General features: G+C 35.6%; 1 protein-coding gene across 4 annotated transcripts in view; it reads right to left on the reverse strand.

Moving 5' to 3' along the window:
- Positions 1-26,166, reverse strand: part of ZCCHC7 (zinc finger CCHC-type containing 7) — a 243,926-nt gene that overhangs the window by 36,791 nt on the left and 180,969 nt on the right. For all 4 annotated transcript variants that reach the window (XM_061201134.1, XM_061201133.1, XM_061201132.1 and 1 more), the window contains exons 3-5: positions 18,984-19,027; positions 17,624-17,749; positions 16,520-16,690 (exon numbers count right to left, since the gene is read on the reverse strand). In XM_061201134.1, coding sequence (XP_061057117.1) covers positions 16,520-16,690; positions 17,624-17,749; positions 18,984-19,027 — 341 coding nt within the window. The remainder of the gene's footprint in view (positions 1-16,519; positions 16,691-17,623; positions 17,750-18,983; positions 19,028-26,166) is intronic.

The raw sequence follows: 26,166 nt of genomic DNA on the forward strand, positions 1-26,166 counted from the left end.
TAAGAATAGAAAATACAAAAGCCACCTGAGATAATTACCACCTGAGATAACTGCAAACATTTCAGAATATTCCACTCCAAACTTTTTTCTATATACACGCAATAAACAATTGAAACCAAAATTTAAGAAACAATACCATTTACAAGAAAATGAAATACTTAGGTATAAACCTAAATATGAGGGGATTTGTATATACTGAAAACTACAAAACTCTGACAAGGGAAACTACAGAAGATCTAAATAAATGGAGAGATATACTATGTTCATGGATTGGAAGACTCAAAATAGTGGAGTCAATTCTCCTCACAGTGATCTACACAGACTGAAAACATTATCAATCCAAGTCCCATCAAGATTTTTTGTAGGTATAGACAACTCATTGTAAAACTTAAATGGAAAGGGAAAAGAACTAGAATAGTTACAGTAATTTCATAAAAGAAGAGCAAAGTTTAAGAAATCAAACTACCCAATTTTAACACTTACTATAAAGCTACAGAAATCAAGACAGTATGGTATTGGTGATGGGACAGGTACCTAGATCAGTGCAACAGAACAGAGAGTCCAGAAATCAATTCACACAAATGTGGCATTTAATCTTTGAAAAAGATACAAAAGCAATTCAATGGAGAAAGAACAGTCTTTTCAACAAATAGCAAATAATTGATCACCCACGGGTAAAAAAATTAACCTTGATCTAAACCTCACACTTTATGCAAACATGAACTCAAAATGGATCATAGATCTGAATATAAAACATGGAATTATAAAATGTTTGAAAGAATACACAGGAGAAAATCTTTGCTAATTGCAGTTGGGTAACAAGTTCTTGGAAACGGCCCCAAAAGCCTGATCCATATAAGAAAAAACTGATAAATTGGATTTCACCAAATTTAAAAACTTCTGCTCTGCCAAAACAAACAAACAAACAAACTGTCAAGAGAATAATAAAAAGACAAGCAATAGACTGGGAGAAAATTTATGGCAATCACATATCCAATGAAAGACATATCCTAAATATTGAAAAAAAACCTCTCAAAACTCAACAATCAGAAATAGATACTCTAATTAAAAGTTAGGAAAGTATCTGGACACTTTACCAAAGAGGATATAAGGATGGCAAATAAACATATAAAAGGATATTCAATATTGTTAGCCATTAGGCAAATGCAAACTAAAATCACAAAGAGATAGGTACTACACAACCATCAGAATGGGCAAAATAAAAAATGCTGACAATAACAAATGCTGGTGAGGATACAGAGCAGTTAGAACTCTCATCTTCCTGAGAGTCTCATTTCGCTGGTGGGAATGCAAAATGGTATGCATACTCTGGAAAACAATATGGCTGTTTCTTATAAAGTTAAACATACAGTTATCATAGGATCTGTAATCTCCACCTGGAAATTTACTCCAGAGGAATGAAAGCTATGTTCACACAAAGACTGTATACAAATATTCATAGCAGCTTTATTTGTAATAGTCAAAAGCTATACATAACCTAAATGAGCCTCAATGGATAAACAAACTGTAGTACATCCATAAAGTGGAATACTACAAAGGAACAAACTACTGATACATACAACAACTCATATGAGTCTTCAAAATATTACGTGAAAGAAGCTGGTCTCAAAAGTTTACACTGGTATGATTCCATTTACATGGCATTCTTGAAAAGACAAAACTATAGTAATAGAGAACAGATTAACGGTTGCTAGAAGTTAAGGATGAGGGGAGAGTGACTATAAAGCATGAGGGAGTTTTTCAGGGTGGTAAAACTCTTCTGTATCCTGGTTGTGATGGTGTTTACATAAATCTATACATATTCATAAATTGAACATCAAAAGAAAAAAAGTCAATTTATTATTAAAGAAAAAAAAAGAATGAATATAGGCTTAGATTGCATACCATACTATTCCTAAAATGTTTATAAGCAGCAATAGAATAATGCACATTAAATTTCAAGGTAAAAAGTTATAAAATGAATATATGCTCATTACAAAAACAGAAAATAAAGATCAATAGAAATTTTAAAAACCTTTATCTGTAATTCTTGATATAACTATAGTAAGCAGTTTGGAATACTTCATTTCAAACTTTTTCTATGCAAATCTATATACACATATAAATATGTATATTTATATAGAAATAGGATATTTCATAACTTTTGAAATTTATGCATTTAACATACTAGTAACATCTTTATATTTCAATACTCATTTCCACATCATATTTTAAATGCCTAAGGTTATTCCATTATATGGGACATACTGTTAAGTCACTTAAGTCGGCCCTGAAGTTAAATATTTGAGTTGCTTCTAATTTTCATTATTATAAACAACTCTGAGGTGAACATTCCTGTAGCTATATCTTTGCAAACATCTATCACTTAAACTCCAGAAAGGTTATTCAAATGTACTTTCCCAGCACAACCTAACACTGAATATCATTATTATTGAGACATTTTTTTCTTCCTACTAATTTGTAAGAGCTTTTTATATATTATAGGTAATTATCCCATCACATATTTTATAAAAATCTTTTTCAAGCTGTGGTTTGTCATTTGACTTCATTAAAGGTCTCTTTGGATAAACTTCTTTTTAAAAAAGTTAAATCTATTCTCTTAAATCTATCCTCTATTTCTTTTATGGTTTCTGATACTGGTGTCTTTGTTTTCTAGTAGGAGCATTTAATACATTTATTTATTGTGATAATTGATATATTTGGTACTATTTTTGTTCTCATCCTTTTTGTTTTTTATACATTCTTTTTTTTTTTTTTAAATAAATTTATTTATTTATTTATTTATTTTTGGCTGTGTTGGGTCTTCGTTTCTGCGCGAGGGCTTTCCCCAGTTGCGGCGAGCGGGGGGCCACTCTTCATTGCGGTGCGCGGGCCTCTCACTATCGCGGCCTCTCCTGTTGCGGAGCAGAGGCTCCAGACGCGCAGGCTCAGCAGTTGTGGCTCACGGGCCCGGTTGCTCCGCGGCATGTGGGATCTTCCCAGACCAGGGCTCGAACCCGTGTCCCCTGCATTGGCAGACGGATTCTCAACCACTGCACCATCAGGGAAGCCCTATACATTCTTATTGTCTCCATTTTCCCCTAGTGTTTGCTATATTAAGTTTCCTTTGCCTTACTTTAAATTAGTAACCTAAAAGTTACATGGCCTATTTTTTCTTCTTTTAGTTGAAACAAACTTTTATTTTATTGGAATTATCTATGATCCACATTATTATAGATTTTAAATTTTTTAAAGAATTTTTTTCTAAAATTAGTATTAAGTTTAAAAGCAGATTAAGAGGAAGTATTCAGACACGTACTGTATGCTTTCCTGATTTCACTGTTCATTGCTGCTAATTTTATTCTCTGACTTTTCCAATAAATTTACAAATGCACAACAGCTTGGCTGTGTCATCTATTTTTCTTTGAATGCTCTAGCCTCCAGAGATTTCTCTGCTGCCTTCTGGAATTCAGTATTGCACAGGAGAAGTTTGATGAAAATTTGATTGTGTGTATGTGTATGTGTAATGTATATTTTTGTTTGCATGATTTTTTGTTTGCATGATTTTTGTTTGTTTGTTTGATATCCAGAAATTTCACTAGGATACATCTAGATGTAGGTCTTTTTTCTCCCTCATACTGAGTGTGTGCTCTTTTGATCAGGATTTCCTTTGATCATTTTGCTTTGGATTGCTTCCCTATCACACTGTGAAGAATGAATTAGGATTTTCTCAGTTTCCTATTTCCTGTAGTGAGTTTATCTCATTTGGGGTTATCTCTGATTCCATTTTTACTCTACCATTTCTTCACATATGCCTGTAACTATTTTTTATTGCTTCATTAAAAAAAAAAAGAAGAAAAGAAAAAGAAAAAGAAAAAGAATATGAAAAAAAAAAGGAAAAAGAGGAGGCGTATGTGAATCTCGCCAGTATTGGGAACTGAGGTGGTATCTGCCAAGGACTGCACAGGTCTCTGATCAACTTATTCATGGAAAAGTGTAGATGTGATCAAGTTTTAGTTTTCTCAATCAGATATCTGGCTTGTTTGTGAGGAACAGGGAAGGAATTATAATTATAGAGGGATCTGCAAAGTAGGGATGTTCTATTACACTGAAAATCATCTACTCCATTAAAAGACCATTCATATTGTCCCAGATTTTTATAAATGTACCAAGATAAGAGTTCTGTATAAGCATCCCTAAACCAGGTAAGGCAATTTACATGTTACAATTTGTAAATTTAAGGTGTATGGCTGGGCTGTGTTACTTTGATAGATTTATATACTGTAATATTGTCAAGGAAGCAATATTTATCATATTACATCATTATAGTACAGTATTATAGACTATATTCATTTTATTGTGCTTTACTTACTGTTAGTTACAAGTCTGTACCCTCAAACACCATCAATATTATCCCCTCACTCCAATACTGTAGTAACTACCATTTTACTGTTTTATTTTTTACAGGTTTAAATTTGTTTTTTTTAGATTCCACATTTAAGTGATATCATACAGTACTTATCTTTGTCTGACTTGTCTTGCTTAGCATAATGTGCTCAAGGTACATCCACGTTGTCACAAATGGCAGGATATCTTTCTTTCTCATGGCTGAATAATATCCCATTGGATATATATATTACATCTTTTTTATTTTTTATTTTTTTAATTTTTATTTATTTATGGCTATGTTGGGTCTTCGTTTCTGTGCGAGGGCTTTCTCCAGTTGTGGCAAGCGGGGGCCACCCTTCATCGCGGTGCGCGGGCCTCTCACTATCGCGGCCTCTCTTCCTGCGGAGCACAGGCTCCAGACGCGCAGGCTCAGTAATTGTGGTTCATGGGCCCAGTTGCTCCGCGGCATGTGGGATCTTCCCAGACCAGGGCTCGAACCTGTGTCCCCTGCATTGGCAGGCAGATTCTCAACCACTGCGCCACCAGGGAAGCCCTATATTACATCTTTTTTATCCATTCATCCACTGATGAGCATTTGAGTTGTTTCCATATCTTGGCTATTGTGAATAGTTCTGCAATAAACATGGGTGTGCTATCTTTTCAAAACCCTGATTTCATTTCTTTTGGGTATATACTCAGAAGTGGGAACTGCTGGATCATATGGTAGATCTATTATTAATTTTTCGAGGAATCTCTGTATTGTTTTCCATAGTGGTTGGACTAATTTACATTCCCACCAACAGTGTGTAAGGGGTTCCCTTTTCACCACATCCTCACAAGCACTTGTCTTCTTGATAGCCAGTCTAACAGTTGTGAGGTGTTATCTTAAAATATTAGCAAACCAGGACTTCCCTGGTGGCGCAGTGGCTAAGAATCCGTCTGCCAATGCAGGGGACACAGCTTCAAGCCCTGGTCCAGGAAGATCCCACATGCCGTAGAGCAACTAAGCCCATGCGCCACAACTACTGAGCCTGTGCTCTAGAGTCTGCGAGCCACAACTACTGAGCCCGCGTGCCACAACTATTGAAGTCCGCGCGCCTAGAGCCTGTGCTCCGCAACAAGAGAAGCCACCGCAATGAGAAGCCCATGAACCGCAATGAAGAGTAGCCCCTGCTCACCACAACTAGAGAAAGCCCACACACAGCAACGAAGACCCAACGCAGCCAAAAAAACAAAAAAAGATTAATTAAAAAAAAATTAGCAAACCAAATTCAAGAACACATTAAAGGCTTCCCTGGTGGCGCAGTGGTTAAGAATCCACCTGCCAATGCAGGAGACACGGGTTTGAGCCGTGGTCCGGGAAGATCCCACATGCCGCAGAGCAACTAAGCCCATGCACCACAACTACTGACCCTGCGCTCTACAGCCCACGAGCCAGAACTACCAAAGCCCGCATGCCTAGAGCCCGTGCTCCGCAACAAAAGAAGCCACCGCAATGAGAAGCCCACGCACTGCAACTACAGAAAAGCCCACATGCAGCAACAAAGACCCAATGCAGCACAAAATAAATAAATAAATAAATAATTTTTTAAAAAGAACAATTAAAAGGGTTGTACACCATGGCCAAGTGTGATTTATACGTGGATGCAAGAATGTTTCAACATACGCAAATTAGTAAGTGTAATTCATTACATACCTCAACATAATAAAGGCTATATACAAGAAACCCACTGCTAACATTGTAATCAATGAAGAAAAACTGAAAGGGTTTCTTCTGAGATCAGCTACAAGACAAAGTTGCCCACTCTCACCACTCCTATTCACTGTAATAGTTGTCCCTTGGTATCTGTGGGGGATTGGTTCCAGGAGCTCCTGTGGATGCTAAAATCCTTGGCATCCTTGGATGCTCAAGTCCCTTGTATAAAATGGTATAGTTCAATGAATACAGCTGGCCCTTTGTATCCAAGGATGTGAAACCCGTGGATACGGAGGGCTGACTGTACTGGAAGTCCTAGCTAGGGCAATTAGGCAAGACAGAAATAAAAGGCATCCAAATTGGGAAGAAAGAAGTAAAATTGTCACTATTTGCTGACAATATGATCTTATATAAAGAAAATCCCAGTTAATCAAAAACTCTTGGAACTAATCAATGATTTCAGTAAAGTGGCAGGTTACAAAATCAACTTACATAAAACAGTAGCATTCCTTTACACTAATGATGAAGCATCAAAAAAAAGAAATAAAGAAAACTATCCCATTCTTAATAGCATCAAAAACAACAAAATACTTAGGGATAAATGTAGCCAAGGAAGTGAAAGATCTGTACAATGAGAACGATAAGACTTTGCTGAAAGAAAAAAGAAGACACAAACAAATGTAGACATCCATGTTCATGGATCAAAAGAGTGCTGTCTTTTTAAAGATGAGTAAGCTAAGAAAGATAGATGTCCATAATTAAGACTTTGAATACTTTCAGAGGTTGAAATCTTTTCCAGTTGCTGTATTTTCCTTCACTATGTACTATTTAAGGGAGATGATCAGAACCCAATCAAAAAGCTGTATGGGATTTTTTAATATATATATATATATATATATATATATATATATATGTTATTTATATATATATTTATATTTATGTATGGGAGTTGACCTTAGCCTGTAATGCTTAGTAAACAAAACTTTTAGCCTTCCAGGTGTTAATGAGGATCTGACTTCCTTAATTTCACTCTCCAAATTCATAACTTAGATAACTATGTCCCAGAATTTGTCCTTATTATTGGATTTAAAAGTTAAATTTAAGTCCAAGATGAGGAGTATAATGATAGAATGTGTCAGAAATTTAACAAAATTCCCAGTGGCCTGCTGCTCTATTTATCAAAAACTCATGTCTTCCCAATGTGATTGCACTGAAGATTAGGTTCATTCCTAAGCCAAATAAAATTCTCAATAAAATACTAAAGTTTATTTATCCTTTCATTTTTAGAGCTGTTCGTTTTATAGACTGTTCAGGGACAATCTTTCTCCTCTTTTGGTGGAAGTTAGGGGTCTGGAAAGGGAACCATCTCTATCCTCTACAAACTTATTCTTAAAGCTTCTATAAAGAAAACATAAACCTGCTCTCCATCTGCTAGTTCTACTGAAAGTGACTAATACTAGGCCATGAGGCATGTGCTATAGGGAGACTTGGGGAGGCTGGCGGAATTCGTCAGGTTAGTCAGAGATGACTAGAAAGGATACCATTCAGTTGAATTTCAAAGTAAAGACTGGTCTCTTCTTCACACTTTGTACTAAATTACATACCGTCAGTTAAAAATGTAGAACTTTTCCCCTGCTAAGGTTATTTCCATAAGGTTAAACATATTTTTAAACAAGAAGTTTCAGGTATTCATTTATTAGGTAGTTTGGGAACAGTTTCAATGAATTATTAATGACTAATTCTGGGATTTACTCCCTGAACAATGAACACATATGAATTTTCACTAACATCATGAGTTTTGCAAACACCCATCAAGAGAATGAGACCTCTAACACAGAAGTCTACACTTAACTTCCTTGGGGGCGTATTCTGGTCTCCCAGGTAAATAAGTATCTTATAAGCCTATTCAACAATTATTTTTCTATTAAGCAAATCAATCAATCCCAGCCATGACCTCTTCCTTCAACATTATGTTTTAAATAATGAAATGTCGTGAAAAGTGAGAGTAACAAAGTATATCTAACCTGATTTTCTTTATTCTCCGAAGTCGGTTCAATGCTCAGGTGTCAGCAGAACTACATTTTTAACTGAATATTCATATCAATCTATTATAATGATATACCTCTGATATTTTAGTTTTTTCAAAGATAATTTTTTTCAAAATTATTCCCTTCCTTCTTCAGCATTGTGCTTTTATCCAAGTTATTTTGTGGTACCTTGAAAAACGTTTTAAGTTTTTTTTTGGCGGGGAGGGCACATTTGCTACACTTATTTTTTACTCATCTACTCTTATTAAGGCATTTTCATTTTCTTAAGGAGATCTAATGTAAGTCAGTGGTTTGTCCTTACTTCAATCAAGTTCAGCAGGAAAATTAGTTTGTCTATGATTCTTTGAATTATAAAAGGTTATCATAATCTTAGTTTTATATTTTCTTTTCTCAAATTTGTCCTTTCAAGCCAATGAAGAAGATACAGTATATTCCATCACAAAATGATAGATGAGATTTTTCCATATGAAAGCTGAGGGCTGACAGACCAAAAACACAGGACTGCATCAATACCTGTAATATTGGTTTAAAAAGGAGACACTGAAGAAAATCATTTGAGAGCAATGCAAATGTTTTTTAAAACACTAGGATTACTAAAGATAGTGAAAGGGAAATATAGAAAAAGGATTTCCTTTGCCTTAGAAACTTCATTTTATTTTACACATATTATAGATATTATAGCTTTTAGAAAGGCTGTTGAAACTTGATTTGAAACATTATTCGGAGATGTTTACCTCTTAATGAGTCAAGCTGAGAATGTCCAAGCCTGTACATTTAAGTGCAGGATTGGACAACCTTCAGAACCATTTGACTAGAGCATGAGTAGGTAAGTGAAGTCTATGGTCTCTAATTCATTCATTTGCTTATTCAATAATCCCATTATACATATATATTTAGGAGCCCATTGAGCTCCTACATGGGTAAGGCACTGTTCTAGAAGCTGGAGATACAGCAATGAATGTGTCTGAAAACAGACATGGAACTTATATTCTAATTAGAGGGGAGAGAAAAATATATAGAATGTAAGATATAAGTGTTATAGAGAAAAACAAAGCAGGGAAGAAGGGCAGGGAATGCTGGAGGTTTTAACTAGGGTGGTTAGGGAAGGGCTCTCTAAGAAGGGGACATTTGAACAGAGACATGAAAGAGATGAGGGAGTGAGTCACTGTGGATAACTGGGGGCAGAGTACTCCCAGCAGAGGGAACAGCAGGTAGAGGGAAAACATGTTTGGTCTTTCAAACAGCAGTAAGGAGACCAGGTGGAGTAAGCAACAGGGATGTCTATACAGGAGATGTTGTCAAGAAGCCAGACCACATGTGGCCTTGTTGGTGACTGTAAAGACTTTTAGCTTTTACTCTGAGGGAGATGCAAAGTCTTATTTGAGGATTTTAGACAGAGAACTGATGTAATCTGGGTTATGTTTAAAAAGGACTACCCAGTCAGCTGCTGAAAACAGACTATAAAGGGCCAAGGAGGCAGGGAAATGGTTTAGGAAGCTATTAGAATAATCCAGGCAGTAGATGCTCATAGCTTGTGCCAGGGTGATAGTGGTAGAAATGAAGAGAAGTGGTTAGATTACAAATTATACTGTGAATCATTCTTTCCAGGGTTAAAACAATGTATTAAATTATGATATATTTACTATCACATCAAAAAGAACATAATACCTAGGAATAAACCTACCTAAGGAGGCAAAAGATGGGTACTCAGAAAACTATAAGATACTGATGAAAGAAATAAGAGATGACACAAAGAGATGGAGAGATATACCATGTTCTTGGATTGGAAGAATCAATATTGTCAAAATGACTATACTACCTAGAGTAATCTACAGATTCAATGCAATCCCTATCAAATTACCAATACCATTTTTCACAGGATTAGAACAAAAAATTTTACAATTTGTATGGAAACACAAAAGACTCTGAATAGCCAAAGCAATCTTGAGAAAGAAGAATGGAGCTGGAGGAATCAGGCGCCCTGACTTCAGACTATACTACAAAGTTACAGTAATCAAAACAGTATGGTACTGGCACAAAAACAGAAATATAGATCAATGGAACAGAATAGAAAGTCCAGAGATAAACCCATGCACCTATGGTCACCTAATCTATGACAAAGGAGGCAAGAATATACAATGGAGAAAAGACAGTGTCTTCAATAAGTGGCACTGGGAAAACTGGACAGGTACATGTAAAAGAATGAAATTAGAACATTCTCTAACACCATACACAAAAATACACTCAAAATGGATTAAAGACCTAAATGTAAGACCAGATACTATAAAACTCTTAGAGGAAAACATAGGCAGAATACTCTCTGACATAAATCACAGCAAGATCTTTTTTGATCCACCTCCTAGAGTAATGAAAATAAACAAATGGGACCTAATTAAACTTAAAAGCTCTTGCACAGCAAAGGAAACCATAAGCAAAACGAAAAGACAACCCACAGAATGGGAGAAAATATTTGCAAATGAAGTGACCGACAAGGGATTAATCTCCAAAATATACAAACAGTTCATGCAGCTCAATATCAAAAAAACCCCAACCCAATCAAAAAATGGGCAGAAGAGCTAAATAGACATTTCTCCAAAGAAGACATACAGATGGCCAAGAGGCACATGAAAAGATGCTCAATATCATTTATTATCAGAAAAATGCAAATCAAAACTACAATGAAGTATCACCTCACACCAGTCAGATGGCCATCATCAAAAAATCTACAAACAATAAATGCTGGAGAGGGTGTGGAGAAAAGGGAACCCTCCTACACTGTTGGTGGGAATGTAAATTGGTACAGCCACTATGGAGAACAGTATGGAGGTTCCTTAAAAAACTAAAAATAGAGCTACCATATGATCCAGCAATCCCACTCCTGGGCACACATCCAGAGAAAACCATAATTCGGAAGGATTCACTGCAGCACTATTTACAATAGCCAGGACATGGAAGCAACCTAAATGTCCATCGACGGATGAATGGATAAAGAGGATGTGATACATATATACAATGGAATATTACTCAGCCATAAAAAAGAATGAAATAATGTCATTTGCAGTGACATGGATGGACCTAGAGATTATCATACAGAGTAAAGTCAGACAGAGAAGACAAAAATCATATGATATCACTTATAGGTGGAATCTAAAAAAATGGTACAAATGAACTTATTTACAAAACAGAAATAGAGTCACAGATATAGAAAACAAACTTATGGTTACCAAGAGGGAAGGGGGGGGGATAAATTGGGAGATTGGGATTGACATATACACACTACTACATATAAAATAGATAATAAGGACCTACTGTATAGCACAGGGAACTCTACTCAATACTCTTTAATGACCTATATGGGAAAAGAATCTAAAAAAGAGTAGATATATGTATATATATATGTATAACTGATTCACTTCGTTATACAGCAGAAACTAACACAACATTGTAAATCAACTATACTCCGATAAACATTAATTTAAAAAAAAAAAAGAAAAGTGACTTTCCATGAGAGGAAAAGATATAGAGTTAGAAAGGAAAAACAGTCCAGGAATGGCTAGCGAATTCCTTCCTTATTTTGTCCTGTCTTCAAACATAAGAGCAAGCAGGCAAGCAAACAAATGCTCAGAAAATACTGACCCTTGTGTATGTCTCAAGTCCATATGATTACAGGAAAACTCACTTAGCCTGGATTGAGAATTCCTATGGCATTACTTTGCAGCTGATATTTCCAAAGACAGGTGACATGTTATTATAGGCAGAGCTACTTGGCTCCCTCCTATGGTCTAGGTCATTTTCTACACCTTTCAGGTATGTATTATTTGCAAGTCACAAAGCTTAGTCTTCTGATACTCTCTCATTTAATTTTCACCATTCTTGATGCATCTCCAACACATCACTTTTTACATTCTTTTACACATCTGCCTTTCTTACTATACTCTGAGTTCCTCAAAGGCAGGGACCATATCTTATTCATCTTTATTTCTTTAGTACTTGGATTACTGCCTAGCATGTAGTAGGCAACCAACAAATTTTTGATAAATATAGAAAGTTTATTTGGATGGTGGAACAGTGGAGATGTTTTTGAACAAAGACAGAACTAACAATTATTAAACAAAACCAAATATTTGAATTAAGCAAGTCTTTAAGTCAAATCTTGGCTTAATTATTCAGCTCAATGATTGTGTTCCAGCCAGTCTTATTTCTGGCCAGTAATATCTCAATAAGACTGTGAAAAGGATAAGAGGTGATACTTGTACTAGGTACTCTGCATTTCGTGCTGGAAATCCCCATGATTAAACTAAACTTAAAGAAAAAAAAATCACCAAAATTAAACTAAAAAAATACTAGTTTTCAGTTTTATGTATATATTTGTTGAGGAGACATTCACTGGGCACTAATGTCTATGTGAAAGCCTACACAGCTTATACTGAGTTCTCATTTTTAAAATAAACTTTTGAGTTGCTAAAAATATTTTAGTATACAGTGATATTTAAGAGATTCTTTTTATAGAATCAAATATTTAAAGAAAGGAATCAAGTGAAATATGTCCTATGGATTATTTTCTCCCACTACATTTAAAAATCTGACTTAAAGCAGTGACTCAAGTGCTGAGCGCCCCACAAATAGATGGCATTTTATTCTTATAAATGATGGTTAAAGGAGTTATTTAGTATGAATTGGGATAGAAGACTGAGCAGGAAATTTGAGAAAAAACTGCTGGAGAAAGGAAGAAAATTTAGGTTCAGGTTGCAATTATATCTGATGCTGATTAACTCAGTCATTATGCTTTAATGTAAAAGGGTGACAATCTCAACAATAGAGACTGCCAAGGCTGAGATGGTCTTTTGTGAGAAGCACAGTTCTATGGTATCACAGACTTGGTTCTGTGGCTCAAAACCAACAGTCTACGATGCTTTGCTGATCCTCAGAAATTCTTTAAAGAGCTGAAAACTTTTTTAATAAACTGTATTTATTTTTATTTGGAAAATATTTTTCTTCATCTATTTTATAATGTATTGATATTTTAAATATCATAAGTTTATTATCAAAGTTGTTTATTAGATCCACAATATCTGCAGGTTTAAGACAGAAACTCGAGAGGATCTTCCGAGAAGGAGTTAAACTGACAACGTCTAGACTGTCAGTAAGTGAACTTTCTCTATGCACATTCATGAAGTACAGCATCATTTTAACTTTGAGACCTTGGGCAAACCCTAACCTTACAATGTCTTGGTTTTCTCTTTTGTAAAATGGTAGTAATAATAAATAGTATCTATCTCATATGATGGTAATGAGGATTACATAAATGACTCTGGTGCAATCACAAAAATCTATTGAGCACCTACTAAGCACTGAGGATACAGCAGTGAACAAAGCACTCCCACTCCCCCTAACAGGTAATGAACTTAGCATAGTACTTAAAACACTGTAAATACTCAACTAATTATAGCTATTATTATCTTGGGAATGTCAGATATAGCTCACAGAATGGGACTGTATGTGCAAGATAAATGTGTATAGACAGTTTAAGATTCTTGGTTTATTTAAAAGCTATCAGCAAAAGGAGAGAATCTGTGGTAGATTCAAAATTGGGATTCTTTACATACTTCAGATTCTCTTCCTTTGGAAGGTACCAGTGATCCAGGTAGACTTTAGTAGGCCTTGAGCCATCTGTCTATCCTTTACACTGCAAAACTCTGTAATTTCACCCAAATACTTTTACATAGTAGTTAACAAATGAAGAGCTTTCCAAGCTGAGTTCAGGAGTCATTACAGCAAGAATGTGAATATTACTCATGAGTTTTCATTATTAATCCTCTTTGCACATTTAACTGGTACTCTGGCATTACAGAGATTCTGGTGTGGCTATAGGGATGTATAAAGCAAAAATGGAAGTTTCTTGATCTCCTTAATTTATAAGAGGTTAGGGCATCTATAGTTACCCAGGGCTTCATAAATCCCAGTAGGTGAGAAGATGAAAATGACAAAGAAGGGTGAAGAACAGTATTGTCAGAGGGTCTTAGCTTTAAAATAAGTCAAGGATACCTACAAAAAGAGGGAGGAGAAATGATTTAGAAGCAGTCATGGCAGGTGAGAAAGAGGTTGATCCTAATCAACCTAATTCAGAGGTATGTGGGTCAAGAGAGAATGAGCAGCAAGCATTTGAGAGGGTTGCAGGGGAAACAATATTTTCTGTGGAGGAAATCAAGACAGATATAAAGCATGTGTGGGAATAGCTGAATAGTCCCAGCAACCAGGGGCCAGAATGAAACTGCTCCCAAGTGAATCCTCATGAAGACCTTCTGGGATGGTGGAAGGACTTTAAGTTTCTTCAGAAGGAGCCAGTGGAGCCCAGGTTGGATTGGGCTCCAAGGGAATTCTATACCAGGTGGGCAGGCTGAGAAAAGATCAATTCATGTCCAGAACTTTCATCATGTAATTAAAAAAAAACAAAAAAACCCAATGGTAGGTCTTGGTAGATTTAGGGGAAAGGGTGATGCCTTCTCTGAAGTCAGCCACAGTCTAACCCTATCTTAAAAACTTATATTCACTGGGGTTATTAATCCTCAAGGCCATTTTAAATAAAGAGTTTAACATACATTGAGGCCAAAATTAAGAAGTTAAGCAGAATGAGCTATAGATTTAATTCACAGCTTATTATATAACCTTTTACAAACCATTCTTAACCGTTCTGTACTATAGTTTCTTATTTCAAAAAAACTGCTCATGATAATGTCTGAGCCTCTTCTGTTATCACACACAAATTAGACCATACCTATAAGAGTCCTTTGGAAGAAAGAAGTTAAAAAATATGCTTTTAAACCTAACGTCCAAACTAGAAAATCTTTCTAAGAAATAATTGACAACTCAATGCAGAGAACAACAGAATAAAACTAAGACAACTTAGAATTTACTATTTTTAAAACTTAGTAAATATTGAAATATAAGTTTAAACTACTTTGGAATGAAATGACAACTTCTATCTCTATACCTTGTCTTAAGACTCATATTCAACCTCACTAGGGGCCTAAGAAATAGAAATTAAAACAGTAAGATATCATTTTCTCCTTATCTGATTGGCCAAAAATTTTAAAGATTGATTACAGCTAGGGTTGAGAGTACTCTTAAACACTGCTAGCAAGTGGATACACTGGTACAATCTTTTAGAACAATTTGACAATATTTATCCAGAGATAAACGTACATATCCTTTAATTACACAATTCCATTTAGAATATGACTTACCAAAATACTCTTATATGTATGCAGATATATAAAAAGGTGTTTACAGCAGCAATGTTTGCTTAAAAAAAAAAATGAGTAACAGTATAAATCTAAATGTATTGGTAGAGAAATGGCTGGGTAAATTGGTAAAAATGGAATAAAAGTTAGCCATGAGAAAGGTAGTCTTTATGAGCTGATAGAGACACATTCATAAAGAATTAAGTGGAAAAAAAATTAACTTATAGGACAGTGATCCTATTTTTATTTGTTCATAAAGATCCTTTAAAAATTATAATCAATAATTCTTATATTATTTACACAAGAAACACATATACCAAACATTCATATTCTAGTTTGTCTTAATCTGAAATTCATCCCAACAGAAAGTCGTATTAATTTTTTAAGCAAAAGGCTCTAGGTACAATTCGATATAAGGAAAATTTAAAAAATATTTGTGCTTTGTATCATGTCTTTGGGAAGCACAAATTAAAGGGAAAAAATTCTTACTTTTTTTTTAGATACTGACTTCTATAAGCCCTTCTGGTTGAAATTGTGACTAAAATCCCACAGACATTTATAATATGATGCAAAATGACATCTAAAATAACAATGTGCTAAAATTTAACATGCTACAAGTAACTGAAATGTCTTCTAAGTTACTTTTGTCTTCTTAAATCTAAAGAAAGATCTAAGATGAGCATATTTAAAGTACTGGTGGCTTGTCCTTCTTGCATGAGACTATTATACCACCAAGAGCCACCAATAAGCAGCATCAAAGCAGGCTTCATATAGACCTTTGTATACAACTGTTCAGTGTTTATATATATATTTTCATCTAACTATGAATGAATAGGTACACAAATTTTACATGTTATTTATTACATACCTCTTTAATTACAACCTTTACTTTGGCAAGCACATTAAGCCAAAGAAGCCAGCACAGGTCTACAATATTTGTTGATGCTGCCTCCTGATGAACCCATTCAGTAGGATCCCTATCCTGAGATATTAGAGCACTGATTTACACGATCAGTGGCCAAAGGGACATGACTATCGTTATACACAGTGCGTAGTAAACATGCTTTTAAGTAGGCTGGCAGATGGTTACAGATTGGCACAATGCCCCCAAAGTCCGACAAATTAGTTACATGCAGGATACTCACATCAGCATAGTGGCCTATCATATCACATCTGTCACACCGTTTTCTCCAGGAAGGTCTTTCAAGACATCTGTGAGTAGAAGACATAGGCAAAGAACAGTCAAAGCAAAAGCGGGCCGGACAGGCATACTGGAGGTGTCCTCTCTCGGAGCAGAGGCAGCAGGAGCGGACTTTCTATGTGGCAGACAAACAGAAAATCTCTTTAGCAAAATACTTCAGTCTCAAATAGAATACTACTTTTTCTTTTTCAGTATAATTCCATAAAAAGTTATTTCCAATTTCAGAACACAATGAAGGTCCTGAGCATAATTATAAAATCAAACAAAATATCTGAAATCAGAGCTTTAACAAAACCATCTGTATCCTGTGGTTGCCAAAAAGGCTTAGTCTGCACGTACTATCATCTGGCATCTATTTCTTATGCCTTGTCTTGTAGAACACTGACAAAGTGGAATGCGTCTGAGAGGGAAAGTAGGATGATGAGGATCTGGAAGCTAAGTCATAGGAGCAACAGATACAGAAAGAGGCTGCTTTGCCAGGCAAAGACAAAGAGGAAACAAGAGAGCCATCTCAAATGTTTGAAAGGCAATCATTTGGGAGAGGAAGTAGGTAAGGGAAGGAATATTTGTTAAGGGCTTACTAGTGTCAAGAAATGTCTAAGAGTTCTGTGTTATTTCAAAGATTGATGTATCTGTTTAACATAATTTACATCAATAAACATTTATAAATGCCTAAAATTATAATTTTCTAACAATGAAAATTATCCCACAATGAAACAAGCCGTGTCATAAAGTAGAAGGTTTAGAAGTGAAATGAATCTCAGGAATCAATCTGATTCAATCTTCTCAATTTATAGAAAAGAAAAGAGAAGCACAAAAGGTGAAATGATTTGCCTAAGGTTGTACAACTACTAATGGGATGCTGAAATTGATTCTGGCTGTAGATTTATTGTTCTTTACTACTACTCTAGGCTGCGACCTACATAAACATGTAATATGAAATTTAACACATATATTACATAACATTTGAATTGTAAGGTTATAAGGGTTCCAACCCTATGATTTTGATTTTAACAATGTGGAAAGACACATTACATATTTCACATACTTGTGGAAAGGGGCAGTTTTTTGACAAATGGCCACATTTGTCACAATTTCTACAGGTAACGTTTTTGTTGACTGAATAGTATCGGTGGGTCCATCTTCCAGATGTTCTTTTTCTACCTATCTGTGCCTAAGGGAAAAAAAAGATCAAGAATTAAAATTATTTCACTCTGTTCAAGACAATTAACAGTCATAATCTGTTCAATTTAGAACTTAGCAACAGGGAACTTTGTATTTTTAAAAGGAGTTAGAAAAACTTAAAAGGGGTGCCATGAAAACAGCTCTACTTTCTGTCTGCCCATCTCCCCTATTCTTTTACACTTCTCCATATGGTTCCATTTCTTTTTTATCTTTCTCTACTTACGGTTCAGGTCTAGTAGGAGCACTGAAATGCATCATTTAGACATTCCAGTGGCATTCAGAGTCAAAGATATTGCTGACATATATCTGGATGTATACCACATTTTTCTGAATGAGAAACTTGCTTAAATTTTTAGTTAGGGGTTGGTGTTTTTTATGATTTTGTCCTTTATAAAGTTATAAAACCACATAGTGACCAAATACATTCCTTCTTTTGAACAGCCCAGGGTTACTGCCTACAAGCTGGATTTTAATTTCTAAGAGAGAATGAGATAATTTCCTTCCCCTAGAGTCCTTTTAAGATCCATTCTGCCTACACTGATCCAATTCTAGCTGTCCCATATTCTAGCCAAAACCCAGTATCTTGCAAGAGAACATTAGCAAAGCATATCATATGGACTATCTAAAGAGGAATACCTAAATGCCAACCATGCTTTTATCTTGTTTGGTACAATTCCATCTTGAAAAAAACTTTCATCTTTTACTTGTTATTCTGCTGAATTGGCCAAGTAGGCCTCAAAAGGAGACACAATCTAATTATCTCTTAACACTTTCCTTATACCAAGTTGTAAAATTACTCTCTTTTCTAGCCATCTGTCATAATTAAGGCTAATAATTGACAAAGACAAACACCTGCCACATCCTAAATATAGACTAACCATTTCCTTACACTGAAGAAGCAGTTATTTCCGGTGTTGATCTTTAGTGGTACCAGGCAAAATGGGCTGAGAGGACTCACCATAGCAGAGAAGAAACAAAAGGGAAAGGGGACTAAATCACTATGGCAATTAACTGACTGACAAAAATCAAGGCTGAACTACGCTTCTGAAAAATTCATGAAAAATTCAATCACCCATAGACTAAAATTAAACTTTTTATTACAAGATACCTGGACTGCTGCTACTTTTAAAAAGCTTATTAAGTCATCATAATGAAGTGAAACTACGCCTCCAAGAAAATTATTATTCTATTATTCATAATATCAAAAACGTTTTGATTTTTACCTCAACGTCTTTGTCACTGATGAACCAGTTTACACCATCTTCTCCTACAAAACAAATAAAATGTTACTCAATCTTGACACCTTTAAAGCACTTGATTGACAATAAATTATTCAATCTGTCAGTACTGAAATTGAACCCCAAAGGTGTAGTGAGAAATGTGAATCCCTTAACATCTTATCTTGACACCGTCATTATTTGTGTGGCTCTGAACAAATACTTAACCTCTCTTAATCTCAGTTTCCTTACCTGTGAAATGGGAATAATAGTATTTTCCCTGTATACCTAAAAAATATTGTGCGAATCAAGTGAGCTACGTGAAAATGCTTTGAAAACCATCAAACTATAAACAAATATATATATAAAAAAATCACTGAAGGGACCAAAAACCCAACAGCAGGTGCAGAAAGAAATCTTATCTGAACTTCCCTTATCTGACTAAAAGCCTGCTTTGTGAGTCAGCTGCCACAGCCCCTCTCCCCAACCCAGAAGTCTCTAGTCAGGAAAGTCACTGACCTTGGGTACCAGGACATTCCCCCAAAACTGTGTAAACAAGCACAACAAAACCTTCTATCTTCTGAAGCCCTAAATCCTCCCTTTTGTTAAGTTAGTATACAAACCTTTACCTTTGGCTATTTAGTGAGTTACTCATTACTGTGAGTCAGTTAACTCGCAGGCCCCCCACCATTCAGACCCAAGTAGGTAGAAGAAAGGTTTTTCCTTCCAATATCAGTATTAACTGTGTCCGCCAGCTTCTCACTTTAACATTTTTATAAGGTGGACTCTGAATACTATCTCATGATTAGAGCTAGGAATTTAGCACTGTATTTTACAACATCAAAAATAGTGAAGTAAAAGAGCAAAAACAGAAGGCCAAATATCCAGAAGACAGTGACCGATCTAAAAATATAACTGTAAAAACCTACGGGGCTGGGAGCCCTACATTTTTCTTTATCAGCTGTTTTCTTCTCTTTGCACTGCCCCTTTACAAACTTGCAAATGGCTGCTATTCCCTTGGTCCATCCATGGCCAAGGAGGAAGGGACATATGACTAATGCAGAAGCTAAGGTGTCAACAAAGGACTGAAAGATTTTTTCTTCCCCCAAAGCAAAGATTTCCTCCTTCCTCCTATCTACTCTTCTTCTCTATCTGAAAAACACAAATTGAGCTTGACTCTTCTTTGAAAGGAATTTTGAAGAGACATGAAGTAATCTACATTTTCCCAGGCCTACCAGGAGTAAGTGTCTAGAGATACATTTTAAAATAAAATACCTTTACTAAGAAAACCAAGAGGCTGCTTTACAAAAAGACCAATCCATAGGAGAGCAGAGATGCTGTGCTGATGATTATTTCCTTTGTAAAATTCGGAGGCTGCATCCATATACTGAGAGTGGAGAATACATTAAATAGCAGCAGCTTCTATTCCTTCATCATCACCATCCATGCTATTATTCTTTCACTCAAAGGATTCATCTAAGGAGCATGCTTTGCTGTAACTTTCAAAGCTGCCTTCTGTACCTCAATGTCCTTCATCATTAAAACTCAAAATGACCACTTAAAATCACTTTAATTATAAAACTGACTTAATATTGTCCTTAAAAAATGAACTCCCAAACCAAGGAAATGCAAAATAGCAACTGTTACCACCCCCAAACTCCAATAAATTTACACATGAACAGAATATTGAAAGAAGGGAAGGTTTACAAGGGAGATCAGCTCCATTTAGATTGTTTTAACATACCCGTGGAATTCAACAATATTCTAGGTTACATACTAACTCCCCCTCGACAAGCTACAGTGTATTCTTACTGTAGAAAATTTGTCAGCAAGTACACAAAATAGGCTTCAATTACGAATGAAATCAGACTTCTGGGTGGTAAATGAAGTAGAGACATCACGAGGAAAATATAAGTGAACTTTTGGCCCTACTCATGGTTCAGTTTTGGTTCTACCCTAGCAATAACTGACTCTTATACCTATCCTGTTTGCTCCTTAACTCCAAATCCCAACCTAATGGAAGCTTTGTCTAAGAGCAACTCATTAGAACTTCCACAGGCAGCCAATTCTCCACTTAGCTCAATTTCTGGTAAGGGACTTGTCAGAAATGTTGGTTCCAGACTTAACCCTATCTCTTATTTGCTGTGTGGCGTCGGGCAGGTTATTTACCCTCTCTGGGTCTGTTTAGTAATGGGTTGGATAAAGTGGTATCCATGGTATCTTCTAGCACTAAGTTTCTGTAATTTTATCAAATTTTCATTCATTACTGGAATCAAATACGTTGTTACTTAGTCTACATTACCTAAATCCTCCAGGTCTTTGCAACCAACACAGAGTGTCTTGCCTTAAAGACAACTTCCCACAGGGCCCGGGAGCACCCATCTTCTATGTGTGTACCAACCAACGCCACAGAATATAAAATGGGATTGCCCTAAAGTGTAAAATTAGGACTGCCCTAAAGATGCCTAATATCAACTCTTACCTGCTTTATAGCCTTGTCTTGCTAAGATCCAGGACTATGATACTTTTCAGACTTTAGAACTGTAATCAAAGCAATAACTGATAACTCTCTTTGCATTAAATTAGCTCAGTTTAACAAACATGTATTGAAAGGTTACAATAAGCAAGGTGCTATAGGGTAAACAAAACTGATAAGAGCTTATAACTTAGGCAAACACAGATAAAAAGAAAAGGAGTAGGAGAGAACGAAACAAGATGCTATGGTAAATTCAGAGGAAGAACAGATATCTGAATTTAGGGAGAAAGGGGAAAAAAGTCACAGAAGGCTGTGCCATAAAGAAAACTGTATTGAGGTATAATTTACATATTATAAAATATACCCACGTAAAAAATACAGTATGATGCATTTTGACAAACGTACACACCTGTGTAACCACCACAAAAATCAAATGTAGAACATTTCCATCATCCCAAAACGTCACCTTGAGCATATTTGCAATCAATTCCCCACCCGAGGCAACCACTGATTTGCTTTCGCTCACGACAGATTCATTTTGCCTGCTCTAGGACTGCATATAAATAGAATCATACATCATGTACCATTTTGTATATGGCTTCTTTCACTCTGAATATTTGTGAAAGTCATCATTCATGTTGTTAGGCAGTAGTAGTTTGTTCCTTTCTTACTGCTGAGCAGTATTCCACTGTGTGGCTACAACAATTTGTTTAGCTGTTCATCTCCTGAAGAACATTTAGGTTGTTTCCAGTTTTTCACAATTATAAATAAAGCAGCAATAAACATTCTAGTGAGACTCTTTCTTCTTACTTGACATAAGTTTTCATTTCCCTTGGGAAAATAGCTAGGAGTAGAATTATTGATATGGAAAGTATGTCTTTACCTTCATATGAAACTGGCAGATTTTTCCAAAGTGATTGTATCATTTTACACTCTTATCAGCATTGTATGAGAGTCCCAGCTAGCTTCATAATCTCACCAATACTTGGAATGTCAGTTATTTATTTATTTAAAAAAATTTTATTGGTGTATAGCTGATTTACAACATTGTGTTAGTTTCTGCTGTACAGCAAGGTGAATCAGTTATACATAAATATATAGCCACTCTTTTTTAGATTCTTTTCCCATATAGGTCATTACAGAGTATTGAGTAGAATTCCCTGTGCTATACAGTAGGTCCTTATTATCTATTTTATATATAGTAGTGTGTATATGTCAATCCCAATCTCCCAAATTATCCCCCTTCCCCCTTTCCCTCTTGGTAACCATAAGTTTGTTTTCTATATCTGTGACTCTATTTCTGTTTTGTAAATAAGTTCACTTGTACCATTTTTTTAGATTCCACCTATAAGTGATATCATATGATTTTTGTCTTCTCTGTCTGACTTTACTCTGTATGATAATCTCTAGGTCTATCCATGTCACTGCAAATGGCATTATTTCATTCTTTTTTATGGCTGAGTAATATTCCCTTGTATATACGTACCATATCTTCTTTATCGATTCATCTGTTGATGGACATTTAGGTTGCTTCCATACCTTGGCTATTGTAAACAGTGTTGCCATGAACACTGGGGTGCATGTGTTCTTTCGAATTATGGTTTTCTCTGGATATATGCCCAGGAGTAGGATAGCTGGATCACATGGTAGTTCTATTTCTAGTTTTTTCAAGGAATGTCCATACTGGTTGTACCAATTTTGGAATTGTCAGTCTTTTAAATTTTAACCTTAGAATGGGTGTGAAGTAGTATTCATTATGATTTTAATGGGCATTACTCTGATGAATACAGTGAATAAAGCCAGTTTTATTGCCTCCTTTCCAATCTGTATACCTTTTCTTTCTTTTTCCTACCTCACTGCCTTATGCAGGACCTCCATTATGATACTCAATATTAGTGGTGAGAGCAGATACTCTTTGCTTTGTTCCCAATTTTAGGGAAAAAACATATTCAGTTTTTCACAATTAAGTATACTGTTTGCTGTAGATTTTTCGTAACAGGTTGAGGAAATTCCTTTCTATTCCTAGTTTCCTGAGTTTTTAATATGAATGTGTGTTGAATTTTATCAAGTGCCTTTTCTCTATCAACTGAGATAGCCCACGGTTTTTCCTCTCTCTTTCTCTTAATACGGTGAATTGCAGTGATTTCATTTTCAAATGTTAAACCAACCTTGTATTCTGTGATTAACTCCACTTGGTTAGGCTGTATTATTCTTTAGAATATGCTGCAGAATTCAACTTGCTTTTATCTAGAATTTTTACATCTGTGTTCATGAAGGATATTGGTTTATACTTTTCTTATAATGTCTGTCTGGTTTTGATATTGGTGTAAAACTGGCCTCACAAGAATTCGGAAGTGTTGGGAAGAGTTTGTGTAGGACTGGTATTATTTCTTCCTTAAATATCTGGTAGAATTCACCAGTGAAGTCATCTAGGTTGGAGTTTTCCTTGTTTGTGGGCCAAGAATTTTACTTGCAGGAAGGTTTTAAAATAGTAATTCCATTTTTTTAGTAGATATGGAGCTATTCACATTTTCTATTTCTTCTTGGGCCAGTTTTGATAATTTGTGACTTTCAAGGAATTTGTCTATTCTAAATTGTTGAAATTATTGGCATAACGTTGTCCATAATACTCTCTTATTCTTTTCCTTTGAGTAATCTAATTTGTACTTATGCCCATCCAGTAAATTTTTAATCTCAAATATATATTTCAGCTCTAGAAGTTCCATTTGCTTCTTTTTTATACCTCTCATTTCTCTTATTATATTTCCCCCTTCCTTTAAATTTCAGAGTACATTTTTAACAGCTATTTTAATTTCATATTCTGTTATTTCTAGGTTTGTATCACTTGACTGATTTTTCTCCTGGTTATGAGTGACATTTTCCTGCTTTTTTGAATGCCTAGTAATTTTTTTTCCCCCTTGGTTGCTACTGAGGAACACTGTTGAGTGTCTTTTTTTAAAATTTATTTTATTTATTTATTTATTTTTGGCTGTGTTAGGTCTTTGTTGCTGTGTGCGGGCTTTTTCTAGTTGCGGTGCGAGGGCTTCTCATTGCGGTGGCTTCTCTTGTTGTGGAACATGGGCTCTAGGCACGCGGGCTTCAGTAGTTGTGGCACGTGGGCTCAGCAGTTGTGGCGCACAGGCTTAGTTGCTCCGCAGCATGTGGGATCTTCCTGGACCAGGGCTCAAACCCGTGTCCCCTGCATTGGCAGGCGGATTCTTAACCACTGTGCCACCAGGGAAGCCCCTGTTGAGTGTCTTGATTTTTTCTTACTTTAAAAAGTGTGAGACTCTGTTTTGACAAGCAGTTAAGTAACCTCCAGATCAGCTGACCCTTTTGAGACTTTTAAAGCTTTGCTAGGGTAGGTCCAGAGTAGCTTTTGCTTAGGGTTAATTAAGCCCTACTACTAAGATGTATCTTCTGGGGTCACTACTGAATGTCTAGGGTGTTTAACACAGTCTCTCCAATCTGGCAAGTAAGAACTCGGGTAAGTTCTGGGAACTGTTTGGCTTCCAGTAGGTTTTTGTCCACGTCTAGTGGAGTTCTGCCCTATCCGTGGGCAGAGAAGAACTCAGTATCCTTGGTATTCATGGGTACGCCTCAATGCAGATTTCTGGAGTATTATCCCTTTCAGCTCTCTCTCTCTCTCTCCAGTACTATGCCTCACAAACTACAGCTTCTTTAGCCTCTCTGAACTCTGATCTCTGTCTTCTCATCTTAGTGAGATGGCCATGTTGTGCCTGGGTTCCCTTTCTTAGCACCATGATGCAGGTTGATTGTACGGTGCACCTCATTCGTTTCCATATTCTCATGAATCATGGTCCAGTACTGCCTGTTGTTCAATGTCTGAAAATGTGCTAATTGATCTGTAGTTAAGTCAATCCACTAAAATTTTTCATTTCATTTTTTCATTTCAAATACTATACATTTCAGCTCTATAAGTTCCCTTTGGTTCTTTTTTATATCTTCCATTTCCCTTCTTATTATATGCCTCTTTCCCTTTAAACCTCTGTATATTTATAATGTCTGTTTTAAAGTCCTTGTCTGCTAATTTCATCATCTCTTGTCAGGAGGGCAAGTCTGGTATAAGTTAACACAATATGGCTGGAAGCAAACATCTTGAATAGGATTTTAACAGGTGATGAAGGACACGAGTAAAAAGGAAAGGCACAAGCAACATAATGAAAGAGGTAAAAGGATACAGCAAACAATACAGTTTGATTGGAACAAAGGGTGTGATAATTCCTTTATTAAGAATTTTCACCTTTTTATATATAAAGAATACTGAGAATTAAAATATCATTACTTACAAGAAGCTTTTTACCTGAAACACATATGAGGACTTACTAATTAATATTAAATCTATTCTTCCAACTAAGAAATTTCACTAATTAATATTAAATCTATTCTTCCAACTAAGAAATTTTCCATGTCTTTCCTCTTTTAGTTTAACTTTAAAAGTCTTGACTTCCTACTGTGTGGAGCTTTCCAAGGAATAGTATATCAGGCCTCTTTCTGCCAGAGTAGTACTCTTGAAAGCAGAGATAGTAAAACAGTATTACAGGGTGCTTTTGTTAATACTATGCAACAAACAGAATATTTCCTGTCTTTTGAAATAAACTTCAAGACAAAAAAGCAAACCCCAAAGAAAAGTGAACCCATAACCTTACACATTTTACACATTTTCTCCTATTTCTGGAACTATTCTGCTAT

This window comes from Eubalaena glacialis, chromosome 9, assembly GCF_028564815.1.
Source record: "Eubalaena glacialis isolate mEubGla1 chromosome 9, mEubGla1.1.hap2.+ XY, whole genome shotgun sequence".
Taxonomy (NCBI): domain Eukaryota; kingdom Metazoa; phylum Chordata; class Mammalia; order Artiodactyla; family Balaenidae; genus Eubalaena; species Eubalaena glacialis.